Source organism: Vollenhovia emeryi, unplaced genomic scaffold (assembly GCF_000949405.1).
Source record: "Vollenhovia emeryi isolate VEMERY1.0 unplaced genomic scaffold, V.emery_V1.0 DF939191.1, whole genome shotgun sequence".
Lineage (NCBI taxonomy): Eukaryota > Metazoa > Arthropoda > Insecta > Hymenoptera > Formicidae > Vollenhovia > Vollenhovia emeryi.
The window spans coordinates 116,812-142,071 of record NW_011967175.1 but is presented as its reverse complement, the minus strand read 5'-3'; the positions used below and the strand labels follow the sequence as shown (position 1 = coordinate 142,071).

Genomic DNA, 25,260 nt, shown 5'->3' with positions numbered 1-25,260 from the left:
GTTAGATAAGGTGGCGGCTCCGCTCAAATTGATGCCTGAGTCATCCTCACGAATTGGAGGAAAAAGGCATTTCGCGGGAGGTGGGGAATCGCGCCTAGTGCCAGCTCGCTTATGATTATTCACCTGACATTACTCACTCGATTACGTCGCGTTATTCACGCTCCAGTCATACGCGCGCACGTACTGTTTGACGGGAGAAAAAGCGATCGATTTACTTTAAAATATTCCTTCGGCGAAGCACGCAAATCGCGAAACGGGAATGCATAAAACTGTGGAGATTGTTCGTCAAGCTCGCGTTACTTCCTGCTCATTAATAATCCGCACGGGCTCCGCGATGCTGCGCGCCCGTCGGCGTCGATAATTAACTCGGAAAAAACCGTGAGCGTTTTATCAAAACTGACGTTCGCGGAATACATCCTTCATCCTTCTCTCTCCGCGGTTCCCTTTAAACGATTTAAATAACTCCCGGACGTATCTCCGTGAGCCAAAACAGCACTCTGGAGGTCCGATATTTTCAGCTCGCAAATAAAAAACAGATACGTTTCTTATAATGGACATCGAAGAGAGGGAGAGAGTGAGAGAGAGAGAGTTGTCGGGAGATTAATGGAGGCTGTACAACACGAAGACGATTGCCGCGGCTCAGAATGAACGCGGTAGGCTCGCGAGGACACGAATCGTCGAAGAAAAATAGCCGCTCGCCTAATCGGTAACCGTCGGGAGATAAGGCGCGATCGTACCCGGACACGAGATATGACTTTGAACGAGGAAAAAGACAAGGACTGCTCGAACGTCATTAGGACATGCACGAAGAAAGAAAGCCGCCGATCCGGCGCGCCGATTGCTAAGAGCGCGGCATGAGCGGTCCCGGTCCGCTCCGCTCCGCTCGCCCGCTCGTGACGCGCGTAATTGTGCGTTAGGTGCCGCCGACTTGTATCCAGTCAGCTGCGGCAATGACTCACGGCGGCTAATGCGGGTCGCGCATTAAGAAAGGCCTATCTGAACGCCGGAATTTTAATTCCGCTCTGAAAGCGCGCCTGTCGCGTTACACACGTCGCGCGCGATCTTTCGCGCGCCGGCTGTCCTTTAAAACGCGATTTTATCTCCCACCCCACGGCTCCGCGGTCGCGACTCTGCGCCGCCGTCCCGTCCGTTGTCCGTCCATCGTCGTTACTTTAAGATTATCTCCCCGTACCGTACGGGTGAGATAACGGTAAGAACGTTGCCGAGATACGGGAGAAAGTTCGGAGGCTCTTCTCCGCCTCTCTCGCCTAACTTTTCCAAAAGGGACGTAACGTCCCCGACACTCTCGCATTAATCTCGAGTGACCTATATTCCGGACGATATCGCGGGATGTACTTGCCTGGAAGCACCTGTCCCGCGCCCTTCCCACCCCGAGCCAGACCTCGGCGCGGTACTGCCACTCGTGGAACCCCATTCGTTCTCGTCTCTCGTCTCTCCCGCTCGCTTTAACGTCCAACTTTTCACGTCCGATCGGTATCGCGCCGAACTTAAAGCCCCGCGAACTCGGCGACGATCGACGGTCGACTGACCGCCGTCGCGCGCGTTCCGTAACACCGGGGCGCCGCGTATGACTCACGTGCGTAAGGAATCTCCGGCGTGCGTGAGACGCGACGTGTATGAATGAAAATAACGTCGCCGCGGCGACGAGAGGCGTGTGGGTGCTCGGGGAAGCGCGCTCTTTCATGAATGAACCGACGGCAGTGCGCGCGGACGTGCGTCTCTGTCGTCGGCGACGCGCGACGCTTGACGCAAAACGGTCCCCTCGTTATAAACGCGGCAACCTTTTCCCAGAAAGGATTTAACACCTTGCTGGTCATAAAGGGTGATCAAAGCGGCATTGCCCTTCCGCCCTGCATCGGCCGCAACAAAGCGTTGGCGTGGTCTGGCGTCGCCGCCGCCGCCGCCGCCGCCGCTGCGGGTTCGGTATTAATCGTGCGGATGTAAAAATAGCCGCTCAATGACGCGCCTTAGCCTTGAAAGGCCTGATTTTGTCGGAAGCGACGTGTGCAAGTCCGATGATCCTGTCGCGTTGGGCCGCTCGAAAGTGATTGATCATCGCGCGACTCGACACGCGCGCTCGACGAAAGGAAATCGATTAATCAAGAAACCGGCGCGATGATTATTTACGTGACCGAGCGAGAAGAATTCGCGGCGACGCGACGTCCTACCGTAATGATTATTATTATTATTATTAATCCCACGTCGCGAGTAAATGCCCTATCATTATTACCGCTATCGCCCATTGCCTCGTTACGTGCGCGCTTCGCGCGGAGAATCCCGGCGCGAGAGACGTGGGCAGCCGGACTCCGGGTACTTTGCGAGCGTGCGCGTGCGGAAAAAGTTGCGCGGTCGAAGGCCTCGTCCGCGTAAAAAGAGCCGCGCTCAAAAACGCGTTCTCCTCGACTCGCGAAAGTATGACGACCGGCGGTAACCTGGTGGACTTCTGCGTATGTGCGCGTCGCGTCGGTGCATCGAGTAGGTAAACATGTTTAGCGCCCACTCGAGAGATTCGCGCAGGTTCTCAAAACGCGCGAGAGACCACCAGAGGAGAATCGTACGGCCCTCTCTCTCTCTCTCTTTCTGCATGTGCGCGATCCTCTCTCCTCCCTCCCTCCGGCGCCCTCCCGCGTCCCGATATCGTCGTACGGTGCTATTGCGATTATTCCGTTTGCACAGCCGACAACGGAATATCGTGTCGATGCTCAGGGGTTCTCTCGCACCTCACTCTTTCTCGCGGATGTCTTTAACGGCTCCGCGTCGTAAATTCAACCGGAGCCTCAGCTCGGCCGGGGACGTTAATTAGCGCGCGAGGCGAGAGATTTAATTCCGTTTGCTCCTCATTTTATTATTGATCTACGCGGTGCGTTTCTCTCGGGCGTTTAACGAAGCGTTTAAAGCGCCACGCGTGCCGAGCGGAGACGGGAAATGGAGGCTGTGTGGAGGACGCGCCGCGGCCGAGCTTAATTCACTCACGACGCGGTCGCGAGCGGAACGCGAGCCGCGCGGAGCTTTCGTTCGCGGACGATTAATTTTGCATCCGCGCACGCCCGCGCGTGTTGAGCTCGCAAATCGTTGCGCTCGCCCACGTTTCACCGTCGCCGCCATCCCTCGCGTTGTGTAGCGGCAATAATGCAGCGCGATTCGCGGACTTCGTCCTATTATGCGCGAAAGCCGGCCGATGATTCATCGCCGATACGTTCCGACAACACGGCCTTGTTATCAATGGGCCGGCACTTTTAAGCCGTTAACCCCGCGCCGCGGGTTTATCGCTCGCTGCGGAGTAAATCGCCCGGTCTTTTTACTCTCTTGTTTTCCACGCCAGCGGAAAACACGTACAGCCTTATTCATCAGTGGCCTGGACCTGCATTTTTCTCGTCTACAATACAGATCACTGGGTTTCAGGCTGCATGTCTGTACCACTTCAGACTTCTGCGTGAACTACAGACTGAAACTCATCGATGCACAGCTGGGAATAAGGATTGTGAAAATGTGAATCCTGGTAAAACTGAGGTCCGGGCATTAATGAACAAGACTGTACGTTATGCGTGCAACGCAGAAGCCAGCGGGGCGAGAAAATGTGACTCGTCATCGGCCTTGAATCCGTCACGGCGCGGAACGCTTCCCCTCTCGTGGAGACGGGGAGGAGGCGCACGTGGAAAATAATCGAGAAACCATAGCAGCGGTAACAAACAAGGCGGACACGTGGAGAGTCTAGTGTATATATATATGTATATACTGCATCTCTCGTCGGCTTGAACTTGTAAATTCCATTAAGCGCCAAGGCTGCATAATCCCATTGGACGGTACGTCCAATCAGCGTGAATTTGCAACTAACTAAAGGATTCATACGAACGGACGGCGGGAATGCGACTTGCTATTCGGAATGCGGCTTAGCTGCGAAACGCATCGCGCTCGTTAAATCGTCGGCGGACAAGTGCGGCCGTGACGGTGCGCGAACGTGAGGAAAAATCGCAGCGAAATCCTGTCGGTAAAACCGAAACGAAATTCGAAACAATTTTTCGCATTTCGCGGAAAAAAAACGAGCCGGGGGGGAGGAAAAAAATCTTTCCATTTTTGCCCTATCTCTCGGAGATTGATTGCCAAATCATTCATTTCCAACGGTCTATTCTTTCCCAAACGTTCGCTGTAACGATAACAATAATAATAACTTACCCGAGTCGAAATTTTGGTATTACTTTGACACTTTTAAGGCTGATTTACACCTACTTAACTGATCTATACACCTGCGTAGACCAGCAATAATCTACTTTGATGACATAATATTTTTTTACTCCTCCCTTGAATCTTTAATTCTAAAAATTTACTTTAGCTCCTACTTAAAAGGATCTACTTTAATGCTAAATTGGCAAAAGTAGAAATTTCCGTCACTGTCGGTTTTAAAGTAGCAGTAAATTTTGCACCTGCAGCTCGACCTCCTTTACTGTCTTTAGGTCTTACTATATAATTTAAAGGTTCAATATAGGGCCAAAATTTCGACTCGGGTAATACGTGAAATTATTGGTATGCGTAAGTGATTACTGACTAAACCTCGAACCACGTCCTGCTTGTTGACCGTCGACTCGACGGGTTCTTGTTAGTCGCACTTGGAGCGAACTACGAGAATAGGACGAATATATCCCGAGCTTAAGTCAGTCTCTGGCCGAGTAATTAATTTGCATTCGCCAGACCAACAGACGCGAAATTATTCTCGGTAAGGGCGACCTGTTTCCACTCTACTATCCCAGCCGTACGCGGACTGACTTACTCAGGTCACGATGTGCCATTAGTCCTCGTTAATTAATGATGTTTAGATAACGTCACGACGATATCCCGACGATAGCAATTGCCGCTACATCCCCATAACTCCCTGTCGACACGTCTTGTTATCCGAATCTCCGCGAGCGCGCGGTTAACTCCAAGTACACTCGTCATACAGAACGAAAGCCGAGTCTAATGCATTTCGACAAGTAAAGCGGCGTGTCTACGCCCCGTGTTATCGCTCCTTGCTACCGAATCGTCTCTCGCCTGGGATCTGTTCGGTCGCGAAAGTGGTGCTCGCGTCGCGGATAAACGGAATCGAGGCGGGCACGTAATTGAAGAAATTTCCGCGCACCGTGTCGTTTAACGGCCGTGACAATTAGAGGTGGAGAAAGTAAGGAAGTGGGCATTAGCGAGTCACCGTCGTCTTCTAACGAGACACCTCCGACGAGACGACTTAACGAGGCACCGCGGCTATCTCGTTGAATCTTAAACATGACTGATCAAACACGTCGTTCAATTAGCAAACTTGTCGATCGGTGTATTTGGCGAATTTAGAGATTTTCGTGCCGGTCGGTAAAATCTCCGACACCGCCGGAAAGACCGCCTTCGAAACCAACGTCGCGCGCGCGCACGGGATTTGCATTCGCGCGTACGAGAGACTTTCGCGGAAATCCCGCGGTCGACGGGCCGCGAACTGTACGGCCAGCCGAACGGCTGTCGTTCCGAGAGACGAGCGGCTCGGTGAAATCAACTCAATTAGCGTTGAATGTTTTATTCGCCGGGAGAATCCTAGGCCGGGAGTGCGCATATTCGCCAGTGAGATCCGCCGACACGAAATTGACCGACGTCGATTCTTCTGACCTACTTCCTTAAGGCCTGCGTCCACGATGCTAGAACTGGGCCCAAGTTCCAGCTTTTATGGAATAGCTGCAAGTGGATTGGCTACACATTGCCCGAAACTACAACTTGGACCAAGTCCTAGCACCGTCGACACAGGCCTTTACACAATTGACGAAGGCTCCAACTTCGCCAGTCCAACCTGGGGACACCGTTTTTGCACTTTCGTTTGATAAATTCGTAATGCACCGCCGCGCCGACCGCAGAGATCTTCAGACATTCCCGCCCTCGTTTCTATCGCGACCGCACCTCGTACACTTTAACGTCGTCGTTTTCACAAATTTGCATAATCGTTATACTTCCGTACACCTTATTCGGACGATAATATCGTTGCGAAAACGATTGCTGTATTCCCGTTGCGCTTCGATTAATTTCTTACTCGGAACGAGGTTCCGCAACCCCATCTGCGTTGCAAATTGACGCGAGATTACTTGAGCGAGTTCAAGTTCGTCTTCTAGTAAGAAGAGAAGTTTTATGATTGTTCAACGTTGAAGAAAGTCAGTGAGCAACAGGAACGCCGGCGCACGAAAGAAACTAGTTGATTATTTTCTCGAGGGCGGGGATAACTCGAGTTAACTTGAAACACTTTTTTTTTCTACGCCGCAAGTGCAAGCTCGGGGCAGCAATCTCTAATAAGGCAGGTCATTTCCGAAGAGGCCTGTTAGTGAAAACGCGCGCGCGGACACGCTGTGGGATTTCTCCCGCGCAATAAACCCCAATACCAAGATTTACGTGTTCATCAGGTTATAACGTACGCACGGGCATTAGCATCGACCGTCGGTTTCTCTTCGTGCATATTTAAGTGCCGTTAAGAACGCTGCAACGTCGTGTCGCGCGTCGTCGTTCGCGGCCGCGCAGAGAGACGTGCGTAAAGGCCTGCGTCCACGATGCTGGAACGTGGTCCAAGTTCCAGTTTCGAGAAATGCTTAGCCAATCAACAAGCTTTTGTGGAACAGCTGCAAGTTGATTGGCTAAGCATTTCTCGAAACTAGAACTTGGACCAAGTTCCAACATCGTGGATTGGTCTTAAGAGAACGCCATAGACGTATAGAACGGACTGGGCGTTACACGCGACGCGCCAGCACAAGCTCTGAAGCGAGAGAGGAACGCAGTACGGTCAGAAGACGGCCCTACATTATAGAAAGACAGACACGTCCTTACTGCGTTTCACTCTCGTTTCAGAGCGTGCGCTGGCGCGTCGCGCGTAACGCTGCCCGTTCTACATGTCGATGCTGAACGCACATCGCAAAAATATCCGCGGTCGTACGCGTATCCGGACACCCGAGGCGGGACGGATGCGGGCCGCGCCGTGTTATTAAACGGGCCCTTCCTGTAACGCGACATGCATGCTAATCGAACGGACTCGCATCGGCGAGTTCCGGCCACGTGGATGGGAGCCGTCGTGGACACCCACTCGGCGGGAGCCACGGGTTCGCGGCGCGGATTTCTTCATCGCGACCAATTTCTTCCGGCCACCGGGACGACGGACTGTTAGCGAATTCGGTTGCACTTGCGCTAGTGCGCACCGAGTGCGCTATACGATTTCTAACAACTCAAATTGACTCACCCTTCCCTTCTCTTCTGTCGCATGTTCTTTGGATCGCCTACTCACCTGCAAGTCAAAATAATACAAGGATTAGAATCAGGCGTAGTTTTTCACCGCGCATGTCTTATTCTAAGTAGCGCTTCGTCTTTTACGTCAGACTAGCGGGAAATGTAAAGTGACAAATTCGGATCTTTACAAACGGAGGTTTTAACCGCGTCTTTTGATTTGCGTTCGAAGTTCCTACGACGATCGGACGAACGCATGTCGCTCTTCAGGATCGTTTCTCTGCGTCGGGCGCATTGGACGGAGCGACTATACGAAGGAACGCGCCAATAAAGAGCGCAAGTGCAACGACTGACAAATTACGTCGACACGTCGATGCATTCTGCGCGGCGCGCTGATAAAGTCCATTGGGCTTTTGTGGCCGCTCGTCGCTCTTTGTCATCCTGTTACGGAGAATTAGCCAACTCACTTCGCTAAACTTCGCGGTACGAAGGCAGTCGCGCCGGTACTTGGGTGAAACGAAAGGAATCACCGCGAACGCTCGAGCGATCGGGATCGCAATATTTATCCGCTCCGAGCGAACAATAAGAGCGAAACGAGTTCGCCTTGATTATGCGAATGTAATATATCTACAAGGGATATGCTCTCTGCTCTTTTTCCTATCCTTCTTAAACCACTTTTTTCCCGACAATTAAAGTGGATATAAATACAAAACTGAATGCTTTTATTGCGCTTTGAGCGCGCGCACTTTCACCGCACGCCCTATTTTCAGTAATTAAACTCGCATTACTGTAATTTCCGATATGCATCACGTCTTATCTGAAATGAGTTGTACAGAAAAAGATTGACAAACCTGTATCTCGGATCGCGATCGAAACGTCATTAATTGAACGCGATGCGTTCTCATTCCCGATTGGTGATAAAACCTAGCCGCCGCGTGTGCGGCAATAAAAATGTGCGTGACGGTGGAAACGACGTGTTTAAACCAGGACGATGCCGTGCGAAACTTTCGTGAGGAGCATTTCGTGCGAAAGGTCGCCGTCCGCGGAATTCGCCGAAAAATTCGCATCGTTTTCGGCGAAGTCCCACTTACGAAACAAAACGGGGAAATCGTTCGACCCACTAACCACCTGATGAATCACCTCGCAATTTTAGCGATTTACGACGGCGAACGGCGGTGTCGCGTGATGCAACCGCGTTACCCGCGGTTAAAAAGTTACAGACGTAAACGGAAAGCTGGCAACAAATGCACCACTGACACCGATATAGTTGCGTGCTAATGAACTTCCGAGCTCTTGCTCAACGGAGGAGTAAGCGTGACATCGACAAACAAATCTCTCGTTGCCGACGCGACGGTCTCGCGTAGACGTGATTTGCTGAATCTTCGCCCGAGTCACCGACACAATCAGCACATTCGATCCCATGCGTACTGCAGTGACCGAGGCAGTGACAGTAATTTTTTGGTCGTCTCGCCACACGATACTATTTTGCCTGCTGGATTGCTCGCGAAAGCCAATCAGGATTTTAATCACCTGATCTCCAACTCCGCGTGCTTATTGGCTCTCGCGAGAAATCCAGTAGGCAAAATAGTATCGTGTGCCGCCGGCTTTAGTATTCAAAGTCTCGTCGGAGACGTGTGTTCCGACGTTTCTACGGATATTGTTACGGAAATTAATAAGACCAGCGCACTCTCGTTCGCTCCCAGCCGATGAAAGCTTATGTCAGATTGAGCCGCGCGATCCCTTATCTCGCGTACACGCGAATCCTTGAGGAATAACAGGCCACGAACGCTCCTTCTCGGGAGAGAAACATCGGCGTGCCTCAACGTGGGTATCCCCGATAACGTCGCGAAAAAGGTCGCCGAATTTTTCTAGTTTCGCGCGATATACGTTTCAGAGAAATCCAATTATCGTGGCGACGAAACAAGAGCAACGGGAGAGAGAGAGCGAGTGATAAATGGCGCGATAACGCGCGACCGCCGCCGCGGCAGATGCACCGCTCCGTCGCGGCTACTGCGGGCCGCGGAATGCGCGCATAATACCATTCTTTCATGCGCACTATCTGAAAGGTCGTCGGATTTCGCGAGCGGTCCATTATCGGGCGCGCGATAAGGCACTCTCTCGCGCATGCAATTATCGATAATGCCGCGGCCGTCAATCTCCGCAATTTAGCCCCAAGACGAATCATTAATCTTTTCTTTTCCCCGGTGCGCTCCGATAATGGGACTCCCAGAGACGAGAGGAATCGAGAGGGAGACAGAAAAAAAAACTGCATTCCCAGACGTTAAACAATGTCAAAAAATCAAGCGCGAGTCAAGTCTCTCCCGATGCCGTTTCTTCTCACGGTCCCGCGATATACGCGCAAAACCTCGCTCCCATTCCTGGGCATCGTAATAACGCAAACATACTGCCTTAAAGTCTCACCGTGCAGAACGTGACGTTCAGGAAGTCGTAATATTTCACCAGGAACTTCATCGTGCAGCCTCGAGGATCGACATACAGCGGCGTCGTACAGCGATCGGCGTCTATCAATGTCCCGCGAATGTACCGATAATGTTAAGCCGTTTAGATACGCGGGCGACGGGGCGCGTGTAACAAAACGGATTGCACTGAATCGAGAGAAACTTAAAAAAAAAACCGCCGCTCTCTCGACAAACTTACTCGCGGGACGCCTAACGTTATCGGCGTAACGCCGTCCCGCCGATTATCACCGTTCTCGGCGCCACGACAAGCCGCCAAGTTCCAACGATCGTATAATTGATAATCGCACCTCGGAAAGAACGCGCCACGCCGCGCAGATCGATCCCTCGTCCCCCTTATCTCGCGGGAGAGAAACGAGCGATTCATCACGCGCGCGCGCTAATTACATCGGTGATTCGAGATTAAGTGTTCTAACGAGGTAAACCGACCTCAATAAATCTTCCGCGCTGCCGTTGTTTTTCGCCGTTCTTTTGGAAATGCGATGTCGAATGTCAATACGACTCAATTACAAGATCTTGTCGTACATCCTCCCGCCCCCCCCCCCTCTACTAGAGAAGAAATATCGAGTGGTATATTTTTAGCTCTAGCGGTAAAAGAAAACACACGCTGCGTTATGCAACTGGCCGCGTAACGACATAATCGACTCGACGTTGCGTTTACGCACCTCGGCGAGCGCGAGGGACTGCGGCGATCTAACACACGCGCGTGTTGTCCGCCGCCGCTTTCTAATGCACCGTGAAATATACAGTGCCGTGCGCGCCGCATCGTGGAAATGCGCAGCGCACGTTTTCGCGGCGCGCGAGATATCGCGTGAGATTTTCATATCGCGTGGACCATCGGGTTTTCCACTGGAAAGCGACACGCGAGGAATTGCGAAAGCGCTCGCGCGCGGTCCCTCTCGATACACTTGGTCGTTCGATTACGTAAGTCTACTTCACCGCTCGTCCGCGAATCGCTGATCGCGTCGATTTACATGTTTATCCCCGTCGTCGTACGCGGACGCGAGTTGGCACTGTAAAAGATTGGAACGGCACTGTTTAGCCGGCGATTTGCAACGTCCAAAAGATCGACCTACTTTCCGTCGGAAGTGGCGGCGCGCGATCGATCGAGCCCTCGAGAACGTATATTTATTCACGCAATGTCAATTAACGCCGCCGTTGCCGGCGTGGATCGCTGTAACCGGTGACCCGCTTTGTCAAGGGCCGAATCGATTCGCGCGGATTAAATTACGCGGCACAAATCGGCGTCGAAGCGAAGCTGCGGGACTCACTCCGCTGCCCGATCAGCTGATCGACCCCCGGTACAGCGCGGCGTACTGCTATTACGCGCTCCGACGCCGCCGGTTACGCAATCGGTCTTCGTCGCATTTAAAGCCCGTGACGAGGAACCGGCGCGGCGCGCGAATATGTGCACGCACGCATTCCGGTGCGTGCCTATCGCGCACTTACGCAATCGGAGCCGCGGGTCTCCTCTCCGGCGCGCAGCGCGCGGCCGTCGGCCGTTTATTTGCGGTAGGTGGAGAGTGTGTACGTCTCCTTTCGTGGACCGGCGTGCCCGCGGGGCAAAATGGGATGCGAACACTCGGGCCAAACATCGAGTTTCCCCGACGCCGGCCTGTCGATCGCGAATCGCGATGATGCGGGGAATATCGAGAATCCGGTCTATCTAGCGATCGGACTACGTTTGGAAAATCCGTCCGGAAAATAAATTCCACTTTTGTCTCAATGGTTTGAATCGAGCAACTAATAATTATTCATACACTGAGAAAAATTTTCGTCGGACGAACCTATTAAATATAGTGTTTTCCGTGGTTAATTTTTCCAATTCAATTATGGATACATCCGATGAAATTTATCCGATGAAATCTGATTGAAAAACCGATCATATTTTTCATCGGATATACAATTTAATTGGACATATCCGTTTGTTATTGTGTAATTGGACTATCCGATTATATGTAATCGGACATTTTTCTCAGTGTACCGAACGTACAAGCAACGACGCTGGAAGACGTGTCGCGTGGATCGCGCAAACTTAATTTCCGTTCGCGAAAAAGTAACGTGCAGCTCTCGTACCGTAATAAAATATTCCTTTTTGCGACAGACATTACCAGTTTCTCTAGTAAGCCACGGCCCAGTTCAAGTATGTAGTGCAGCAGCAAGATCAAAAATTCACTCGGTGCATTCGACAACCACGCGCGCGCCATCCCCGGAACGACTTCGTAAACATGCGATCGAAGCACGGAAAGAAAGAAAATAAATGCAATCCTGACGAGCACGAGATCGCGAGCACTGTTCGGGGATTATGCCGATCCGATCGCGGCATCGATGCGAGACTGGAGACCGTCGGCGGGAGAGCGCGTGTCGAGAATCGTTGAATCGCCGCAATTTCGTCCGTGAGAACACTAGTGCGGGGTCTACAATGAGAGTCGCAGAGTCGCAGTCGTAAGAATAATCGACTGTAATTGGTCAATTCAGCCAGGCACACAAGAATTGACCAATCGTAGTCGACCATTCTTACGACTACGACTTTACGACTTCTATGTAGACGAGGCTTTACGGACGACTCGCTCGCCGAAATCGCCCAACGAGCGACGGTCGCGAGCGACTAAGGGCGCGACGTTACATAACGTGTGCAAATACAAGCCAGCGAGGCCCATGACGTCGCGATGTAGGCCTCAGCGACGTGCCAGAAACGAAAATACTCCCGACGAGAATTCGCGAGCAGGTACCGCGAACGCTCCTCGTCTCGTGCTGAAATCGGGGCTGTCGCCGCACTCGTCTTAGGTCGACGCCGTAAACGATCGAGAAACGTTTGCCGACCCCGCACGGCCTCGTCGCGTTTAGGGCAAACTCAAGTGGGCGCTGCTGACCTTGAGACGACAATAAGGACGTTTCAGCTTTAACAAAGTATCGCGACTCGCACATTCGCGTTATCGAACGCAGTGCCAACTTTTTACAATGAATAAAGAAATTCAACGCAGTTAATCAAAACGTACAGTTATTTTGATCATTTTCTATCTTATAGCGAATTCGATTGCTCGCGCCGCACTATGCGCGATTTGGACAGACGCGAAGGATCCGCGCGGGTCGCCAGAGTATAATGAAATTACATCGTAGTAAGAAGACCTCATGCATTCACAGCCGATTGACACAGATCCTAGTAATTTCAACCGCAAAACTTGTACGGTCTCGCACACGTGCACGAACGCGCGGTGATGCATGGGACCATGTACATTGTCGACGCGGCCGAGAACAAAAGTAAAGGTCGAGGGGTGTATTGTGAAAAAATTTTTTTTTTCGTCAGAGCACAAGCGCGCACGCATTCCCAAAAGCTTTTCGAGCTTTTGTCAGGATCAATGCATTGTAAATATCGCGTCGCGGGGCGAAAATGCCAGAGCACCCTTATTTCGCGGGTGAAAAACAGATACGTACCATTTTTTAAGTGGAAAATGTCAAGCGTGAAATATCGGGGAAAAAAGTGAAGATGCACGGTACATCGGAAAAAATATATTTCGCGCCCGTCACTCTGCCATTCATACATTTTTTCCCCCCTATATTAAAATTGTAAATGACAAGTACAGTAAAAACGTGAAATCGGATCAAGTGTAATTTCGTGCACGTGTATAAATTCCTTGTGTATCAAACATTTGTAAGGTATATAAAATCCAAGAGCGTAATAGAGCGTAAAAATTTAATGAAGAAAACTTTGCAATTTGTCAGGAATTCAACAGACTTCAATACTGATACGGCACAGTCCAATGTGAACTTGGCCAGAATCACGTCCGTTGCTCACAATACAAGTTGGCCAAAGTTAGCGTGAAGCTGAACAATCGCAAGCTAAATATATTATTCCCAAAACCGCTGGCAGTCCCTCGCCTAATAATTATCTAAAATTCACAGGCAGTCCCTCGCCTTCTAACACTCTCAACACCAAAGTCTCTACTCTCTTGTCTCTGCAACGGCTCGCAACGAACTCTCCGTCCTCTCATATTTTTCGCAAGTCTACTTCACATTATACATTTTATTCGTGCAATATTTTACGCATGTCCCCGCGTATATATAAGTGCCAGCTGTCCAAAATCCCCGTTGGCCCACGTCGTATTACCTATTTCTACTGTATCGATCCTAGCTATCGGCAATTGTTGCTTTACCTCTTACACATTTAAATATGGATCTCTCAAATAAAGCGCTGCCGCGATATAAGCGGGACAGAAAATCGTTCCGCGTTAAACAACTCCTGTTTCCACCAGCCAATTACGACGAGTTGGTAGATCGGATTAGTGCGCGGTAGCAAAGTAATATGTTTTTATCAAACGTCCAAGTAATCCCGCCCAATCGTGGAGAAATGTCGAAACAATCGCGCGAATGGTTCGCTGCCGAGTAATAACAATGTTACGCCAGCTTTCACGAGATCGAGGCAAAGATCCGATTAACCATTTTTGCGATATTGTGCGGCCGGTTGATACGTGATGTAACGCGTGTTCGTGAATTTAAGTGCAGCTGCTATCGAGTGCGTTCTCTTTTTATATGCATCTCCCACCCAGCGCCGGGTGCGGCGCGGCTATCCTTTTAGCTTCTTTTATCGCGAAACCAGTGGAACCGGTTGAGCGTAAGGCCGGTAGGCGATGGGCGCGCGTTCGTAAGTTCAATACGGCCCTCTTGTGCTTTTCTTTCGTTCGCGGAATTTCATTAAACGTTAACATCAATTACCTGGAACCTCGGACGGCGGACAATGGGAATGGGGCGCGCACACGTATCCTCGGATACATTATATGCTTTGTTAAACGCGCGTCTCGCGGATTAAGACGACTATTTCGAGGGGGGGGGGGCTGCAGTTTTGATCCAAAAGAAGCTTATTAAGAAACTAAAAAGGAAAACATTCCACTGTAAAAGAAACGTTACATTTCGAAAGTCTTTCTCTCGCTCGAGAAACGTTATTCACAATGTACATATGTGATGTGAAAAGACCCGCAATGTGCTCGTTTAATTAATACAATAGACGCAGGAACGTTCTGCGACAATTGTACTCGACGAAACGGGGAATACTTTACGGTCAATATTGAATTAGGAAAAAAAAGCACCGCATCATTCGTCGCGGATCGCATTTATTTTGCAGATATCGCAGTTACTTGCTACAAGCGGCTGTGTGTTAGTGATGAATTTTGCCGAGAATACTTCGCGGGGCTTTCAAGCGGTGTTAGGAGAAAAAAAAATTTACAGATATTTACCAAAATGTCTTGCAGGGAGACCGGCATCACGGAGCACGTTGACATATCCACCGGACGAGAATGCTGCCCGTCTCGACACCCGGTGGCCGATCTCTGTGCCTGTCGCGCGTTAGAGAGCGAATGTTGATTTACGATATCAACGATAATCAAAGCCAGCTTCGGAAAGGATACACCGGCGCGAATTTCATTCGGCCGGGGCAATTTCTCGGGCCGGCGATGCAATTTCTCGCGCGAGCGATTAATCTCCTCGGGGAGCCTTCTTAGCGAGGGAAAAATCCTCGGCCGGTAAAACACGGCGCGGGTATAAATCGAGAAACCGATATGATATACTCGGCTACGCCATATCAGCGGAATCGAAGCCGCCGCGGATTAGAAAAATGGCGGTCGCGATAAACGAGCGAAATCCCCGCTCATTGTCAGCGCGAGGCGGCGCGGCCGATACGCGCCGAGCAGATTAAAGTCAATCGCGAAACTTTCCATCGCTACGCGCAACTGTCCGAAAATCGCGACGAAAGCGAACGACACTCGGGGGGGGGGGGGGGAGCGGGGAGGGGCGCGTGTATTCTTTCTGGGCACACACTTCGTGCTCGCACACGCGGGAGTTCTCTCACTTTGTCGCCGAGCTGGAGTCTCACGTGACGAGAGGACGAAGAGTGAAAAGGAAACTTGGGACGTCAGTGGATCGGTTTGACTTACGAACGGCGACGGCAGGCAGCGTTTGCAGCATTCAATGAACGAAAGCAGAACCTCAGGCATGGGAGCTGCTCTGAGCGCGTTTTAATTAGAGGACCGACTGACTCCCTCGGCCTTTCTCAGCGCGCGACACGCGGCTCGAGGGATGCGTGTGTGGTCCCTTCGCGATGCCCCCTCTGTCGCGGAGAACGTACGCGCGCGAGGAGGAACCGGACTCTCGTCTCGCCATCGGAGGAAGGTCGACTCGGTACTGATGCGCCTGGATTCCGCCGAAGACTCTCCCCCGGCGCGTATATTAAATTAAAGGCAGAGACGCGACGGGGCATTGTGTAGCCTCGCCGGTCCCCACCGTAATCCAATATCGCGGCATCGGGTAATCTGCGAGCGTCGGCGATACACGGGGAAAATGAGGCGGGCGTGTATCGCGCGCGACGACGAAGGGGGGATCCATTATCTTCCCCGGCGAGTTGCTATTTTTTCATCTCGCCCATGCCGCCGCGTTTTAATTTTCTCTTCCTGCACCTCGGCGAAAGCATGAAATGTACGCGCGCGCGCAAGAATGTCAGGGGTCATTCTCACAGACGATGCATTTCTAGATGGCGCGTTTTTAACCTTTTTCAACCTTCTTTTGTTCTTGTGACAGAAACATGACGTATGGGCGCGATGGTGCGAGCCACGTTCGAATTAAAAATACCAAACGCACATTTACACAGACAGCGAAATATCAATAGACACGGCGGACGTAATTTGAAAAAAAAATGTGACACCGTCCGATAGAGGAAGTACGGAAAGAATGGCTGGGATACGATTGTTCGTCCCACGGCACATAATTCCCCGTCGTCTTTGGTCATGAAACACGAGCGCCTATTTTCACGTGCAGCGCGCGGATAAAAATAGAAAAAATTCCGCTTCTGAGGTAACCAGTTTCAAATTAGAAACTGCCGTTGGATCTTTTTCTCGCGCGCCTTTGTTACGCGGGAGCGAAAGAGCGCGAGGGATATTCAGCGGCGGTATCGGGGCGACGGTGATGCTGGCACGACGCCAGGGACAAAACGAATGGGCAACACACACGCGGAATCTAGGCGAATCCTTTCGGGATCGCGGGGAGAGGCGCGATTTAGATCGGGAAATTAGACGAGGCCGGTTACCCGAAATACGCTGGCCGTTCTCACCTTCTTGAAGCCGTGAAACGAGAATGCACCGACGTTCATCCGCATTTTAACGATCCTTCACTTTTGCCTCGAAGGTTTTCCTCCGTGAATGACGAAGAACGGGATCCGCCGCTCTTTCGACCTTTCGTACGAGCGGATAGATCGGTCGAACAATAACGATTTTTCTGCCCGAAGGTTTCCAACTCTGAAATCCTCGACTGCCACACGTTCGAAAACAAAGAGACCGAGACGGCCGGCTGAATCAGTGTTTTACAATTTGGATTCAATTAAAATAACGCGCGTTACGCATCTTTACGTAGAATATAATTCAATTATAATATTTTTACGTAGTTTGTCAATTGCTTATAACTTGGACATTATTCTGAGAACTCTGATGTCTTTGTTCGAGGAAAACGTTTGTATACTCTCGAAAGGTCAATCAGTGGATTATCGCTGAAAACAATGAATAGCCGCTAATTCACCGTTCTAAGTATACACTGAAAAAAATTTCTGGTTGAATATGGACGAATCAGATAATTCCTTTAGGATTTACCAGAATTCCTTTAGGATTTACCAGAATTCCTGTAATCCTACAGAAATTCTGGTAAATCCTAAAGGAATTCTGGTAAATCCTAAAGGAATTATCTGATTCGTCCATATTCAACCAGAATCATTGAAAATCGCTGTGGTACACTTACAACTGTGAATCAGCGAGTATACTCGCTGTTTTCAGCGACAATCCACTGGTTGACTTTTCGAGAGTACCTCGATCGAGGCACGGAACCAATTCGGATACCTGGCGAAAAGTTACAAAGAAATGGGGAAAATGTGCAAGATCACAGAACCCCTCGCCCTCGCGGAGATCTGAATTTCACGTTGCGGAACACCGAGCGCTTCCGGCTCTAGCACTATTCGAGAGAGACACTGAACTGGAGACGGTACCGACGCGAGACGAGCACCGAGAGTGGTCGACCGGTTCCCCGGCATCCGGTCGGACGCCGAGGGGAAAGAGGGCCCCGCTGATCGATTTTCGTGGGGCGTACCGCGAGGGTCTTCCGAGACGTCTTTCGGGCAGGATGGTCGGCCGGCCACTGATCGAGATGCGTGCAGGTCCGAATACGTGCGAGCGTGATCGTAACGCGTGAGCGTGTGCATGGGGCGCGAGCGAGCGAGCGAACCGGGTGCGCGCTGAAACGCTCTCGCGCTTCTCTCGTCCAGCGAGCACGCGTATTTCTAATTAAATCGCGGCTGGAATGCCATTGTTCGCCGTCGCGGTCTCCCTCTCTTTCTCACGTTGCTTCTGCCGTATGGCTTTCGATGACCCGAGGACCTTTAACCTTCCAATTAGTCGCCAACGCTTGATATCCTAACGCATCTCGTTAGTGCACTCGCGCTGGATAAATTTCCAGACCACACGCGCAAATCTCTCATTAATTTTATAACGAACAGCCCGGCATATGTACGAAGCGTTTGTATAACGACAAAGGACAGGGACTTTCCTTTTTTTTTTGTCAGTCCAAGATCCTTGTGACGAAGGAAATCTTGGTCACTGCTTCTCCATTAGGCAAGATAATGGTGTTTGCGCGCGGGGATAAGTGTACGTATTTAAACGGTATGACGGAATTTAAATGGAAGTCAACGAAGAACGTCCGAAACTCACTGCCGCGCGCAGAGGCCGCGCCGTATATCTTCCATCTGCAATAAAGCGCTCAGGAAGAGCGTCGTTCAAGAACGCCCGCGCGATGATAATACGCGAACGCGCCGCCGCCGGCTGGACCTCGACTTTTGCACGAGGAAACGCACGGTTAACAACGCCGGATTATTCCCGCTTCCTTTCGACAGCTCGGTCCCGAGGATCGAAAAACTCGGGGGAAGCAAAGACTCGGGAAGCAAACCGCGGAGTGGATGATTAACTGCAACATTTCCGTCGTAAATAAATAAGGCTGTCGCGGAAAATAAATCCTCCTTTTTTTTTTAATTATTCATCCCAGCGTGTAATTAAATCCCGTACGCATGCCCTCGCCCTACCACCGGCAACACCGTTGATCTCGCGAGTCCTATTATTAAACTCCCGTACGAGTATACTCGCCGTGGTGCGTACAACAATGGGGAGAGGATTACCGGTGTGTTGCACGTGCGCGGGATGAAAGTGGCTCGTTAGCACGCGTGCTTTAATCCCCGGCGCAGAGAGGGGAAAGATCATCGCTCGTCCGCCGGTCAATTGTCGTTTCTGTAACAGCGATGGATCGATACACGCGACCATAATACGCTCGCGCGGATAAAGAGTCCTGCCGCGATAAGTATTCTCAGCGAGATAACAATCAACGCGAGACCGCAACACGTGTCCGGCCGCGGGTGTCGGGGCTTCGCGCGAAATCCTGTTTGTCTAATCCTCTTTCTTTGACGTTCGCGACAAGCGGGCACGACGGCGACCCCGTCCTCTGCCGGATGTGTGTCTTTATCACACGCGAGAGATACGATCCGATTCTTCCGCTCGCTGACATCGCGCTGTCGCGCTAAGCGTGTTTCACTACGGGCAACTTGAAAATAACTCGGGGGGGGAAAGCTCTCGCGGTCTTTTGTGGCGCGACACCGGGGATATTTATATCGCGACCTGGTTATCAATTTCATTCGAGAGCGATAATCCATGCGCGACGCAGGTCGCTGTTACAAGGAGACACTTGGACCACCCGTGCCGGGCGCGTCCCACAGGAATTTTCATTCGCAGAACGCCATTTGTCTTCCCGTAATTTACGTTGATTGATTCGCATTTCTCGCGCGTTGATTTCGCCGCGCGGATATTACCGTCAGAATAAATCGTCGCCGCCACCGTACCTAATCCATCACCATCTTCGGCTCCGCTCGCACGTGACACGAAACGAGCGTTCACCGTTATACGCCCGGCGCGATCTCGCGGCGGCCGCAATTTGGGGAAGGGAACTGCACGACTAATCGCCACGTGGTACACACGGAGCGGCCTCGTTATATTGTCAAACTCCATTCCCTGAATCGTCCGTCGCGGAGGATCGAGTGGCGCGCGAGGGATAGGCTGCCGCGATTAATATTCATTACGACCTATCTTAACAGGAGACCCGATATCCGATTCGCCAGCTTCGCGAATACGCCGGAAAATTACGAGACGTACGAAATTAATGGAAGATTCTCGCGCGGAGGCGCCATCGGTTATACCGCCCTCCCCCCCCCCCCCGCTCCGGGAAAAAGAGACAGTTAGCAAACCCTTTTGGGGCTCACAATTAGCAATCGAATTATCTGAATTGTCCGTAGCTCTGATCTTTTACGAATTTTACCCCGCGTAACTAAAGATCGCAATTAGCCATTCTATCTGTATCCAAGATTTTTAAGTAACACTAATCAATTCTCTCAATCAGTTCTGTCGATATTCAGCAAAGATCACGCAAAGATCACTTTCACTTAAGAGGCGCTAACCGAAATGTTAAGTTAACTACAAATAAAAAAAAACGGTAAAAATTTTTCTCAGAGTAGAATCACGAACAAAATCCGAATAATTCGATTACTAATTGCGGGCCTCAAAATGGGTTGCTGTCTTTTCCAGAGCGTGTTTCTCCCTCCCTCCCTCTCTCTCTCTCTCTCTCCCTCTCTCCTCCTTCTCTCACAACACCGAACTCTCACCATGTGCGCGGACGCACACCACCGTCGGATAAATATAACCGGTGAGACAGACTTTCGGGCCAAGGTCGCGGCGGCTCCGAACTGTCCGGTGTTGTACCCGGAGGTAATCACGCCGTGAAAAATTGGTACTGCCCAACGGGAACGCGCGCGCTAATTATAACAATCAGCCGATCACACGTGACACTTTCCACGGGCGTTTAAACGGCCGCGCGCGCAATTTCGTCGATCGGCCGAGCGATTGTCGCCTCTACTCTCGCGGCGCTTATCGAAATTGCATATTGTGCGTTTGTCCGGCGGGTCACGCACGGCACCGGCGGACGTGCGTTCACGCGTGCGTTCGTTCGTCCGCCCGTCACGCACATCCTGCAAATTGCGAAACGGCGGATGCGAATATTTTTACCGGCGACTCCGCGCGACTTCGAGGAGACGCCGCGCCGCCCGGCTAATTAGACGCTCTCCGTGGGTAAGCCACGGGAAGCCGGCCGACTAATTTATTGGATGCTGGGAGGATCTCGGGTCCTGCGTCAGACTCGCGGCAAGAAAATATTTATTATAAATGTATTCCGCGGAAGCGAGGAAAAGCGGGATAGAGTGACGGAGAGGCAGAAAACTCGATTGTCCTCCAGTGAAAGGAGGCAAACAGGGACTTTCTTGGAAAAAAGACATTGTTGTCCGTCATTGTGTCGTGCATTATCTCTTTCCAGCGCGCGACCGAGGTTCAACGTGATCAACTCTAAATAACGAGGAATTCTCCATATCGCGCTGCCGCGAACGTTAAAATCGATAGGCAAATATAACGATCACATTGTAATAATACGTTACAAAGAAATTCGTTGTACCTTCATTCGATTAGCTCTCCTGCATTCGTAGCACCGTTATTGCGATAATAACATTCGCTTCTGTTTTGTAATTACGGCGCGTAATTACGCGAATCGACGGCAATTGCGGCGGAACGAGTTAAACACTTTATCGCGGCGAGACGAGTCTCGATGCCGGGCGTAATGTATTGAATCGCAGCTCGACAGTCGTCCGTATACGCGCGCCACTCGGCGAGATTCCTTCGCCTGGGATTTTCACGAGAGCGCCAGCGTGAAATGTGTAAATCGACTGATTCCCCGATTATACGGTCAAATGTCGTTCGCGTATCACCGAGCGGTCGCAACGGAAGCCCAAGCAAGTTCATCCCTTCGGGCAAACGACGCGGACGCGGGCCGAGCCGGCTTAAGTCTTCGACCTGCGTGTAAGCACGTGTACGCGCCGGCTCTCTTAAGCCTCGTTAAGATCTGACTTAAACTTTAATTGAAAGTCTGACCCTGGCGACGGTCGCCGGGCCTTTTCTTCCTGCGCCAACAAAGAGAGAGATAGAGAGACCTGTGATCAGGCAGGATAAAATGCACGCAGATACAATAAAGATGCTCAAGCTCGAACTGTGAACAAGTAAAATGATGCACGACGGGGTTCGCGAATGCGAGCCCGACGCTCGTTACCGCGAAACAACGGCGTGGCGCGATTTGGCTCGTCGTTGCGAAAAACAGCGTACAATTACAATTCCAGCCCGTCGCGCGGGATAACCATAAATCCGACTATAAAGTTATCCGCGGCGAGATTTATAGCTATTTCTCTAACATATTGTACGTTACGGGCAAGGTGAAATAAAAGTCCGCGGGTGTGTGCACGCACGCGCGGGGCACACGTATACGCAAATATATGCTCGTGCATATATCGCCGCGGGAGATATTCGGAGCGCGACGGAGACCGGCGTCCTAGTTACGTGGCCCAACATTATCGATCTACCCGTCCGGTACATATGCCGAACCTCGTCGTTGACGGAGCCCCCGGCGTGTGACTCAGGGGAGGATATGCTACGTACGTACGTACGTACGTACGTGCATGTACGCAGAAACGTGCCTCCCATTTGTGAATATGTACACACGCGAGATGCGCTCGCAGCGCATTTCCTCCCACTCGAGAATTCAATACCAGCGCCAGCGGAGCCCGCTCGATAGCTGGATACCGGACGATTGTGTTTCGAGAGGGAAAAGTCCCGCGCGCTCTCCTGCGAAGCTAACGAAGGGTAGCTAGCTCTCTTTCTCTCTCTCGCTCTCTTGACGTGCGCGATTTACATGCCGCACGCGGTCGGGACGCGGCGTAGCGTTAAATCGCGTGGTCGCGCCGATTATGCGAATTGCGAAGATCACGGCGGCGCGGCGCGCAGACGTCGGGCCGGACGAGATGTTTGTCTTGTCAATTCGGTACGTCGGTTCAGCGAGTCCTCGGCGGAAGCCGCGGGACGATCAAATATAAGCGACACGTGAAGCTGTATGCCGGGCCGTGGGACAATGAATGCACCGCGAACCAAGTTGACGTTATCCAAACTCGGAGAACGGCAATTATCTAAATAAGACTCGGCGGCGAGCCGCGACGCGACGCGCCGATTATCACTTCGTACGGAGTCGCGCATCCTCTCGTGGTCCCGCAAACGCGTCTATTAACGTCGGTCGCCGCGGCCCGCGGGCAATGGTCTGAAGTAGACAAGTGGCTCGCGATAGGCCTATTATGTCCCGCTTAAGTGCAGCTGCGGGTACACGTTCGCCAAGGTGTATACACACACACAAACGCACGCGTGCACTCGAGATCACGTCCACACGTGGAACGAGCATCTCCGCGCGAGGAGACATCAATTCACCCTGGACGAACCCGCCTGGATCGACCCCCTTCACGAAGGTGCAATTACAGTGGGTCCTTCGTACTTTGTCACGAACGCGAGTCACCCGGCGGCACGAAGCGGTTGTTCTCGGAACAAACAGACTGGCGTAGTTAAAACACTTTTTCGGGATTCGCAGTGCAAATTAGTGAATGGGCATTTAACAGGATCTCAAGCGCGAATTTGCGCGTAATTTGTGTGACGTTTTAATAAAATAAAATCAACGTTCTTCCCATTCTTTTTTTTTTCCTTTACCGCGGCTGGAATTTCTCTCATTTCGCACGCGCGTCCTTTTCCCGGCCTCGCGGTCCTCAGAAAATGCGCTTTTCTCTCGTAGACGCGCGCCAGTCGAAAAAAAAAAACCCCGTTAAAAGTCAACATGCAAATCTACCGTACGCTCGGTAGGCGTACGTGGGGGCCAAATTAACGCGCGGTCGATCGCTCTCGCGAGCTCGTTAATTATCTCCCCGCGAAACTACCGCTAGGAAAATAAAGTGGCTGCGGCGCGCGAACGGCTCCTTACGTCGGCCAGACACGAGAGACGCCCGGTATATACCGTATGTGTTCCGTCACGGAACGCGCCCGTCCGCGTGTACTACGGACACGGTGAGCGGGAACGTGTGCGAGAAGCCAGAGAACAGAACGCCAGCCAGAGCGTGTCGCATTGTCCGCTGACTCGGTGATACACATTCGTCACTGCGAGGAACCGTTGCGCGAGAAAAATTCATAAAGGAAACGCACGGCTCGCTGCACGAGCACGACACGCACAATGGGCAATGTTCAATGGATAAAGAGCGTCCGATACGGCGTCCTGAACAGGCCATGCGGAATACTTAATTCGCAATAACGCCACTGCGAGATGAGCAGCAGCGCGGCTCCTATATTAATGTAACTACGCGGACGTCTACTTAAGTATTAATTTTGATGCGCAATTTAGCCAGTTTTAATCTCGATTTTAATTTCGCTCGAAACACGAGTATACAAATTTAATTTGCAATCTCTCGACATGCGTGGACTATCAATTTTAATTAAATTGTAGACGCGGGCGCTTTCGGCCGGCCGCAAGTGGAACTTTCGATAATAAATATTATGCCGTTTCGGATTTCTAATTGGATTGGTAATAAAAAAAAAACTTGGACACGGCCTTTCGAAATTATTTCGGAGGTGATTTTAATCGCGTTGAAATCCTTTTGTTATTTTTCGTTATTTCTCTACACCGAAGAGACGACCCGGAGTGGATCGAAACATTTGTACTTTATTATTAAATTGTCCATAACTACAATATTTTAAAGACTAAGACTCGCATTGGCCTTTCCTACCCCCCACTTGAAATTTAATCACTTTATTTAGTCCATTGTGCATCTATCATTCGCGCTGCAAAGTATTTGTGCTTTGTTACCACGGGAATGCGGAGTGTAATATCTTTTCAGATACGTTCGCGTGTTTTGTAGCGAGAACGCGGTTGAACGAAATGCATTATACAAGTGCCGGCGAGTTAAGCTGCTCGAGGGGCCCCGCAGAAATACGAGGTTACCACGACACGCTTCCATCTCTTATTGAATTCTATAAAAGCTTTCGGACGAGTTTCGAATTTCGTGGAAGACACTCGAAATGCTTTCGTAGCGCTTGGACGGTACAGCGCGAAATTGTTGAAGAATAGAATTTTTTATTAACGAACTGCAACGTGGAAACTTCTTGTTCTCGCGGCGCGGCGCTTCTTTATTTTTCGTCCCGTTAATGCGAGAGAAGCCGATCAATCTTTCAGCGAAAGGTATAGCGAGAGGTCAACCTGTCTTACCCATCGTGTTAAAATTAACAAGGCGGACTTTCGAATTCGCGCGTAGTAGCGTGAAACAATCAAACGGCCTTGCGAGTACGGACAATAGGGGAATCTCTTCGCACGCTCACGACAGCGACGTCATCATCATCGTCGTCGTCGTCGTCGTCGTCTCTTTGTCCGCGACAATGCGCGCTTAACGCGACGACTTACCACATGAGCTCTGTGATGCTGATGGTGCATAGTATGATGATGATGGTGTCTCTTCTCCTTGGCGTGATGCTTGGCATGGTGCTTGCTGCCTCGGTGCGGCGGGTAAGTGTGGTAAATCATGTTGACGCCGTAG

General features: G+C 51.1%; 1 protein-coding gene across 8 annotated transcripts in view; it reads right to left on the bottom strand.

Annotated features, from left to right (window-relative positions):
- The window catches only part of LOC105562281 (dual specificity tyrosine-phosphorylation-regulated kinase 4), a 76,309-nt gene extending 51,050 nt beyond the window's left edge, over positions 1-25,259 (bottom strand). Inside the window, exons 1-3 of one of the 8 annotated variants that reach the window (XM_012013004.1) lie at positions 17,481-17,503; positions 16,804-17,039; positions 14,939-15,037 (exon numbers count right to left, since the gene is read on the bottom strand). In XM_012013004.1, coding sequence (XP_011868394.1) covers positions 14,939-15,037; positions 16,804-16,848 — 144 coding nt within the window. In that variant the 5' untranslated portion in view covers positions 16,849-17,039; positions 17,481-17,503. Of the gene's footprint in view, positions 1-7,246; positions 7,292-9,651; positions 9,887-14,938; positions 15,038-15,634; positions 15,831-16,803; positions 17,268-17,480; positions 17,504-25,127 lie in introns of those variants that run through there. The other 7 variants (XM_012013001.1, XM_012013003.1, XM_012013002.1 and 4 more) reach the window with 7 other exon arrangements.
- Between the last annotated feature and the right edge of the window lies 1 nt (position 25,260).